This window comes from Hyperoodon ampullatus (assembly GCF_949752795.1).
Source record: "Hyperoodon ampullatus genome assembly, chromosome: 14".
NCBI classification, from domain to species: domain Eukaryota; kingdom Metazoa; phylum Chordata; class Mammalia; order Artiodactyla; family Ziphiidae; genus Hyperoodon; species Hyperoodon ampullatus.
Window position 1 is genome coordinate 53,174,133 of NC_136927.1, and position 9,333 is coordinate 53,183,465.

Genomic DNA, 9,333 nt, shown 5'->3' on the forward strand with positions numbered 1-9,333 from the left:
GGAGAGCGGGGTCGGGGGGGTGGTGGTGGTTTGGCTTCACAGGGATGAAGGGAAATGGGTAGGAAGCATCCTGAAGTCAGAGGAAGCGCCTTTCTCAGTCTGATGGACAGAGGATCCAAGTGGCGGAACCAAGTAGGCATCAGGTCTTGGCGTTGGAGAGAAAAGGAAGCTGAAGGATCCAGGTGCTGTCAGCTCTGCAGCAACTGACAGCCTGAGCTGCGTTCACTCTGCCTGCCCACCCCTCCCCCCCACCCCACCCCACATTCCTCCCAGGCCCCAGGGTTACAAACCGGGCCTCACTCAGCCTTTTATTCTATTTGTCCATCAAATCTTTTGTCCATGATGGTCAGGTTGGGGGCCCCTCCTGGGTAGCTCCCTGAACATTTTACAAAACAGTCCCACCCTGGCCTGTCCAGCAGGCCCTAGCCCACTGCATCCCCCTCCCCACGCGCACACACACAGAGTTCATTGCTGTCATTCCACCTCTCCTTAGCCCCTGGCCCAGGGCCAGACCCTCCCTCCAGGGGTGAGACCTGGAGAGGGGGGTCAGCCGTCAGGGGTTGGGGAGCCTTGGCCAACCCCTCCAGCAGCCCTCTGCAGCATGTCCAGGGCCTCCCAGAAGAAATCCTTCTGTGCAGCCATCAAGGGCATCCAGCCCACGATCTCCTTCATCTTTTCCATGCGGTCCTGCAATGTGGGGCAACTGCGGATCTGGCTGAGGTACTGCTCACAGGCCCGGGCCGCCACCCCGCCAGGGTCCTGGGCTGCTCCGGCCCCCAGGCTGGGCTCGGGGGTCCCCGCCACCCTGCTGGCTGGTAGGTTCCGGTAGGCGGGATGGTGCTCGATGTCATGGCTGGACAGAATGTAGAGGCACTCTCTGGTAGAACAGAGGGAGCAGGCACACAAAGGGACCTTGGAGGAGAGACAGAGGGGTGTGGCTGAGTGGGGCCCCAGGAAGGGGTTCCCAGGAAGCCCCAGCTGTTGTGTTCGTCCTGCTCAGACTAGCCCTGAGCCAGCAAGTGAGCTGGCTGGCTGAGCCCCAAGGTTGTGTGAGGTCGGAGCGGGCCAGCAGGGGCAGCTCAGGGAGAGAGCCAGGAGCCATGGTACGTGGCAGGAAAGGGCGGTGGGTGGTGCTGGAAGATGGGGTCCCTGGGTCCCTGTGGGAGCCCCAGCTACAGTCCTGTGGGCTCTACTGCTCTGGCCCTCCCTGGTTGCCCGCTCCCCGGACCCTGCTCTGACCTTGATGTGGAGCTTAACGAAGGAGGCACTTCCCTTAGGCCAGCCTGGCAGGCGGCCTCTGGCCCCACATCCACAGCCCAGCAGCTCCTTGCTGAAGTCTGAGCCCTGGCTCAGCACCAGGGAGTGGTTGAGGCCACACCACAGGGCGACGGGGCACTGCAGATAATGTACCTGAGAACACAGGGCAGGGTCCCTAAGTGGGGAACACCAAGGCACCGTGGGGAGGGGCCGGGTTGGAGAAGGGTGACAGCTTCCCCTAGGGAAGCTAGGGGAGGGAGGAGGTGGGCCCCAGAGTACCCTCCCCCTTCCCAACGAGGTCCGCCCTGCCGACTGCAGACAGGCAGCTATCACTCCTCCTTGGTTCTCCTGCAGCCCCAGTCTGACCACAGGGGCGCTAGCACGGCTGTTGGTTCCTCCTCTCGGCTCCCTGGAAAACAGCCCTGTTGCCTGAGGCCAGGGCCTGCTATCTGCTCCCTGGTCTCATCCCCCAGGCCTGGGCCTGTCCAGTCTCTCATTCTGCCTTCCAGCCTCGGGGGAGGAAGAGCCTTCCTCCCTGTCCCTGTGTAGTTCCAGGTTAGGCCCCTGGAAGGACCTGCCTCCCACTGAGTCCTTCCTTCCGTCTCTAGCATTTTCAGTCTGTCATATCTTTATCTTTTAAAATGGCCACTCTTTTGGAGAAACATCTCCACCTGATTTCTGCTGCTTCCTACCTCTGTCTTTTAGGCAGTAGGACTGGCTACGTGATCAGTCTGAAGTGGACCACATTCTTGGTCTCACCACAGCCAGTCTCGCCTGAACCCTCTGTTATCTGGCTTCTCTCCCCACTATGCTACGACTTTTTTCCAAAGGCACTGGACCTCCCAGCAGCCAAATCCCAGGGCCTCTCCTGCACGCTTGTTCCTGAGACTGTGAGCACTTTACTTTTGAAGACATAGATAAGTAATTTCACGGCCATTACAGGAAAATTATAAAATACTGGCAAGCAAAAATTCATTTAAAAATCACTGGAAGCCCCACCACCACTATTAACATCTTGCTGGATATTCTTCCTCACTGTTGCCTCAGCAAATATATACACGCAAAGTTGTATATTTTTAACCCAAAATGGGATTGTGCTGTGTAAACCGTTTCACGAATTTTTTTTTTTTCACTGAAAAATATGGCATAGCCATCCTTCCATGTCAGGGAGCATATTCCTACACTATCACTGTCACCACCCCCTCCTGGGTGAAACCTTCTGTGCCCGTGGCCTGCGAGATGTGGCATTTGAGGGTGTGTCTCTCTCTCAGAGACAGCTCTTTCAGTCCCTCCACCCATAATCATGGCGACCACCCAGCTTTGCCCCTCTGCCTCTACTTTTGTCATTTCAACCTTGTTCCAACTTGGAATCCAGCTAGACATTTCTACTTTAGTGTTTTACTCTCACTGCAAAGAAAAAGCCTAAATTCACATTCTCTCCTCAAACCAGCATTCCTCGCCCACTGGCATGTTTACCATGTCTATTGCCAGAGCCACCTTTGTCCTACCCCACTGTCCTCATATCTAGTCAGTTTCCAGAGACTTCATTTTCTTTCACTACACCTCATATCTCCATTCCTCTCTGTTTCCGCTGCCACTGTACCAGCCCCAATCCCCTGTCTCAAATGCTGGTGTCATTCAGCAGCCTCCCAGTGGCCCTCTCACTGTGCCCTCTGGCCACGTGACCCGTTCTCCATCATCCAGGGAGTTGCCTTCTCCTGCTCCAGAACCCGCAACGGCTCTTTCCCAAATCGATACTTCTGTAGGCTCGCAAACACCTATACCACCTCGTAGCTACCGAGTTCCAAAACACACTCTGCTCTGGTCAGGCTGGGCCTTCCACCGTCCCAGGGATGTGCAAGCTTCGTCCCCATCCCCATTACATAGGATGTCTTTCCCTGTACCTACCCGAATCCTATCTAACCCACTAGGCCCTGCTTACATCTCACCTCTTGGGGTTACTTCAGCCCACCCAGGTCTCCCTGCTTCATTAAACTCCTACTGCACTTAGAGCATGAGCCACACAGAATGCACCTTGTGGTGCCAACCCCGGGTGAGATACAGTAGCACAGGCATTACAAACTGGTTGGCTTAATGTCCTAGGGAGTAGAAAGTGGATTCTATGGAAATTAGAGATGTGGAGAGATCCAGGGGTCAGGGAATTAGAGGAAGGGGGGCAAGATGAGAGTAGCTGGGAAGCAATCTCACCTGTGTGGGTTCCCCTCGGTCCATTTTGTCCCCGGTTCCCAGCTGCCCATATCTGTTATTTCCCTGCATAAAGACTCGGCCAAATTCATCCACCAGGCCAAGATGATTGTAGCCAAGAGCACAGAATAGGACCTAGGAGGTAAGGTAGAAAGGAGGACTGGGCCTTCAGTTGTCTCCAGGGGAACTCTGAGCTCCAGAATCTCACAACTGCTAACCTGCCACACCCAGCTGATCGCTTTTGGTCTTGCCCTCTATGTCACCCCTCTCCCTGGGTCCCTTGTCCCTCCCTGATCAATCATTTGATTCCTGCTCCTGTTTCAGACCTTCAGTACCTTGCAGGCCCCCTAAGACCCCGCCCCCTCTGGTCTGCCCCACCCCCCTCCAGGATCCTACCTTGGCAGGCAGTGAGAGCGCAAGCGGCATCTGCTGGTCCACAGGGTCAAAGGCTTGAAGGGTCCCAAATAGATCACGATACACCCCTGGAGTATGCACCTCAAAATACACTCCCCCCTGGTCTGGGGGGTTGGGAGCCCTCAGCTCAGCAGCTTTGGGCACCCATTTCCTAGGGATCAGGCCCTACCTGGGATGAAAGATCTAAGATCTGGAGAGTCTCACGCCCACTAGAAATGCACCAGCTATGATGTCTGGGAGCTTAAATACCTCTTTTGACTAGGATGCTCTATGGGTCCCCCACAGAGCTGGAATAAGGATAAGGGAGGGTTCTGTATCTGGAAGGTCTGTCCAAGACTGGGGTCTGGAGAAGAAGGGAAGTGGCTCTTACCGGTAATGTAGAGAGTACTGCTCTGGTTGGAAGCCATGCAGGCCACACGCAGGTGAGGGAGGCAACGGGACACCTTCCTCAAGGCCAGCTGAACTGTACAGGAGCGTGGCTGGTCCAGCTGGGTTTCATTCACTACCAAAGAGTAGATCTTTCCTTCCTCTGGGGGAGGGGGCGGGGAGGCAGACAACTGTGTGGGGGAGGGGACCCTCCAATAACCACATTAACTTCCCAAGAGACTCCCTAAGCCATACAGGATGAGACACTTGCTGCCCTAGAGTGGGGCTGGAAGGAAAAGGGTAGAGATGAAATAAGGGGGCAGTGACCTCAAGTACCCCAGCCTCCAGCCTTCACCACCGAAAATCAACCAGGGGAGCTCTTCAGTGTGAGGGATGAGTGCAGAGAAAACCGAGCAGTTGGATTTGGCAGAATCCAATTTGAGTGTTGGGAAGAATGATGTCTGGGGATTCAGGGCCCTGCCTAGCATTAAGAAGTTCAGAAGGGGGGAATTCCCTGGCAGTCCAAAGCTTCCACTGCAGGGGGCCTGGGTTCGATCCCTGGTTGGGGAACTAAGACCCCACAAGCTGCGTGGTGAGGCCAAAACAAAAAGAAGTCCAGAAAATCTCAGGCTTGGGGGCTTGGGAGTATGGTCACGTATAGGGAACACAGAAAACAGGGACAGTTCGGCATATAAAGTACAGTGCCTGGCATGGAGGTTGGGGAGATTAGAATTTTAAAAATCAGTGGCGCTCTCTGGCGGTCCAGTGGTTAGGACTCGGCGCTTTCACTGCTGTGGCCCCAGGTTCAATCCCTGGTCTGGGAACGAAGATCCCATAAGCCGAGAGGCAAGGACAAACAAAACAAAACAAAAGGGGCTTCCCTGGTGGTGCAGTGCTTGAGAACCCACCTGCCAATGCAGGGGACACGGGTTCGAGCCCTGGTCTGGGAAGATCCCACATGCCGTGGTACAACTAAGTCCGTGCACCACAACTGGTGAGCCTGCGCTCTAGAGCCCATGAGCCACAACTACTGAAGCCCACAGTCCACAACTACTAAGGCCCGTGCACCTAGAGCCCCGTGCTCCACAACAAAAGAAGCCACCGCAATGAGAAGTCCGTGCATCACAATGAAGAGTAGCCCCTGCTCGCCCCAACTAGAGAAAAGCCTGCACACAGCAACGAAGACCCAGCACAGCCAAAAATAAATAAATAAATAATCATTTAAAAAAACAAAACAAAACAGTCAGGCATTTACTGATGGGTGGGTTCCAAACCACTTTTTTTGCAGCAGGGCCCTTTATTCCTCTGACACATTATGCAGAATCCTAGACTAGGAGACAGACAGACCAAAGCAGAGCTATTTGGTTTGAGACCAGGACGAGGTGGCATGCAGAGCCCAGTGTGAGAGGCCTCCTTTCCCACCCATTGCCGCGGGTCCTGAAGAAGCTGCAGGAAACAGTTTGCAAACCACTGCTTTAAGCCTCACCTGTGAGGAGCAGCAGGGCCCGCTGGGTCTCCTGACCAACCAGCATGATCTGTTTGAAGCTCATGGAGTGGTGGAAGGTCATCGTGAAGACCCGCTGCCCGCTGGACTGCAGGTAGACCTCGACACAGTTGCAGGACTGGCTGTGGGTTGTGGCCACCACTCCCGGCTGCTCCCGAGTGGCCAACACATAGAGGTATTTACGGTAAACTGTGTCACCTCTCGGGTCCGAGGCAAGCTGTAGGAAAAGACAAAGGTGTCCGGGATCTCCAGCCTTGCAGTGGGATGAGGCTGGGGCAGCTGGATCCTGGGGTGGGAGATGAGATACTTGGGTCTAGGGCTGGGAAAGGCGAACTTGGTTTCCAGTTCCTGGTATCGGAGGGCGGCTGTCCTGAGGATGCCGCCTCAGGACTGGTGTGGGCCCTGGGTTCCCAGAAAAGAGGTGGGATCTCAGCTGCCGGGGTCCTGGTACTCACATCCTTGGCTCCTTGACACAACACAACATAGCGGCAGGCCCGCTTCCACTGGATCTGGCCAAGGGTGGAGGAGACCAGGGCATTTTTGAGGAAGAAGAGGGTCCCCGTGTAGTCAAGAATGAAGATGTGGTCCCTGGTGGGCAAGAAGCGGCGGTAGCCTTGGGCCAGCACGGGGGCTACACTCTTGCTGAGACTGTGGTGGCGGCCCCCAAATGCCTGGAAATACAGGCCCTTTGTGTCTGCAGAAGGGAAGGAGAGGGAGGTTTAAGGGGTCGGGAGGCACAAAGGAGATGAAACAGAGCTTGGGCAAGCCAGATTTCTCAATGGATGAGTGTTTAGCTCCTCTCCATCCCCAGGCCTGGGGAAAGACCCTTTCCAAAGGGCACGTGGAAAGCTCAGAAGATATCTGAAATTATGTCCCATGTCTGAACTAAAGTTCTCTGCCCCACCTCAGCCCAGGGCCACACACATGCTTCTAAGTGAGCACTTCTTTGGTCCAAACTTGCATCAGAGACATCAAAGGAAATATAAGAATGCATAGACAAGCAGAAAGAGGTGTGAAAAAGAATGACTGGGAAAGGCCAGTAACCCTTCCACACCCCTAGCTCTGGATCTGCTATCTGTATCTCCCTTCATCTCCGTCGTGTGAGACAAAGTTATTGGATAGGGCCTCCCTGGGAAGGGAGGGGATTAGAGCCTATTTCTCAACCTGGGGGTGATTTTTGTCCCTCAGGGGACATTGGCTGTCAGAACTGGGGGAGGTGCTACTGGCATCTAGTGGGTAGAGGCCAGGGATGTTGCTAAACATCCTACCATGCAAAGGACAGCACCTGCCCCCTGCAAAGAATTATTTGGCTCAAAGTTTTAATAGTGACAAGGTTGAAAAATCCTGGTTTAGAGGAGGGAAAACTCCAGGTTTGGGGAGAGGAGGATGTCTCAAGGTAAGATTTGGAAGAGCTTGAATATGGTGGGCAACTTGGCAGGGATGCTAGGAATGGGGGCTCTGGGTGGTAATGTCTGTCAGAGAGCAGCTCTAGAGACTTGGAGTAAGTCCTTGTTGGAGTATGTTTAACAAGTTTCTTCCAGAGAAAGGGGCCCTGGAAGGTTGGCTGGGAATACTGAGGTCATCAGGCAATTTTATGGAGCAGGAGGGATCCCAGAATAAGGTAGGACAGAAGCAGAGAGAACTAGAGGTTCCCGGGAAGGTGTACAGTTCAGAATCGCAGCTCTCTTCCAGGGCAGGACTCCAGAACCCTGCTGTCGAAGGCGAGGACTGAGCCGGTGACAGATGCGCCTCCACACGCTCTCAGAGTCGCAGACTTCGTGGAGGTAGTGGCAGGTCTGACCTAGAGAGACTACATCTCGGACTGGGAGGAATGAGATGATGTGCTCCACCTGTGGGGGCAGGCGGGGGAAAGCAGGGGTCATGGGGGCCCCTCAGTGGCCCCCAGTCCTTTATTCTCAGCACCAACCTGCCCCCCGCCAAGGACTCACCAATTCTGGGGGGATCAACTGAACAGATATAGGGTTTCCTCTCCCCTTCTTCTCTTCACCCCAAGGCTCTGGGCCACATGAAGGGCAGCTCCGCTTCACCTACCCAAGGAGAAGGGGGTATACAGGGGTTCCATGAGGGTCATGCCTCTTCCTTCTGTTAACTACCTACCAACCACTACCTTGGGGGCTCTGGGCTGTCAAATCCTCCCATCTTTCTCCCTAGGTCCGTGGGTTTACCCTTCCCTGTCTGCCTTGTTCCCTGTCCAACTTCTCCACATAACCCCTCCCCTGATCTCTGGCTGCCATCTTGCTGCCCTTCCCTTGCTTCGCCCCCACCCACCCCCCTCACCCTGAGCCCCTCCTCCGGTCCGCAGAGCCCGGTGACTTTTTGCAGCTTCCGTCTCCGGCTTCTCCTCACCATCCTGACTGCCCCCTCCCTGCTCCCGCCTTCATCTCTCCGGGCCCCTTGGCCCCTTGTACTCAGCTCCCTGGGCTTTGTCCCTGCTGCCTTTCCCACACCATGCCCCCTGCCTGGGCTTGGGGAACCTCTGGGGCCCCTTCGCCTCCTAGGCCCCTCCCTCATGGAGTCTGGGTCAAACCTCTCTGTGACCTCACCACCCAGCCACTGTGACCTATTTCTCTTAGCTCCTTGGTTCTAGCCCAGTTCTAGCCACCCAGTGGCTCATGGGATATGCACAGGACAGGAGCAATAAAATGTGAACTACTGGTAGACGAGGTCTTTACTTTCAGGGAGTAGTAGGAGGTTTTTCCACTTGATACCCTTTTAGTACTAAGTGTAGAGAGACACTGGTGAATTCTTCACATCTCAGCAGGCCAGAGCCTCCAGGGGATTTGTAGCTCAAGGATATAAACTCAAAAAAAAAAAAAAAACAGTATAAACTCAGTTTGACAGGTGAGGGGGCAAGGTGACCCTGCTAATTAGACCATCTATCTCATGAAAGCAGGCATCACATGAAAGTGGGCACAGCTGAGCACAGACTCAGGAAAAACACATCAAAAAGCAGACTGCTTTCCTGGGACAGTAACATGACTGCATGTATGAAGGGCAACGTCTTAAGGTGGAAGAAAGGGACGGATTTACTCTGAAAGCTTAGGTTATCTCCTGGAGTCTAAGCTATTAACTTACTCTTATGCGGGGAGGGGGATGACATGGATGAGAAACAGCAGGGGCTGGGGCTGTGTCTGTCCACGTTGGGGCAGAGGATCTACACCAATCCATCCAAGGGGCAGCTGGCTCTCCCAGGAACTGAGGAATCCAGGCCTGGACAACCAGCCCTCAGCTGCATAGTATTATAGACTCATTTGTTTTCTGTGTTAGCTAAAAGACAGTCAACCATCCAATCAAACTCCCTTATTCAGACGGACTAGTAAACAGCTCGTTTGGGACACGTAGGATAGAATTTTAATAATTCGATAAATGTTTCGGAATGTCAACGTGTGAGATGTGGCTTATGGGAAAGAACCTTCAGCTATTTGTGGCTTGGCAACTAGTAACCAATGAAGTGGATTATATTAGGTCCTTATGCCACCTAACAGGATGCTAAGATCTCTCGGCAGACGGCACAAGTATCTGCAGCTTCCTCTTGTACCTGGGTCCCGTTGATCCAGTCCATTTCA

The 9,333-nt window shown here is 54.2% G+C and overlaps 1 protein-coding gene across 1 annotated transcript; it reads right to left on the minus strand.

Annotated features, from left to right (window-relative positions):
• Window positions 1-546: 546 nt before the first annotated feature.
• Window positions 547-8,116, minus strand: FBXO24 (F-box protein 24; the record flags this gene model as incomplete). The annotated part of the gene is made up of 10 exons (XM_079719060.1): window positions 547-912; window positions 1,240-1,410; window positions 3,466-3,597; window positions 3,859-3,980; window positions 4,247-4,405; window positions 5,729-5,963; window positions 6,202-6,440; window positions 7,413-7,596; window positions 7,696-7,794; window positions 8,045-8,116. The coding sequence occupies 10 exons, from the start codon at window positions 8,114-8,116 to the stop codon at window positions 547-549; spliced, it is 1,779 nt and encodes a 592-aa protein (XP_079575186.1).
• Between the last annotated feature and the right edge of the window lie 1,217 nt (window positions 8,117-9,333).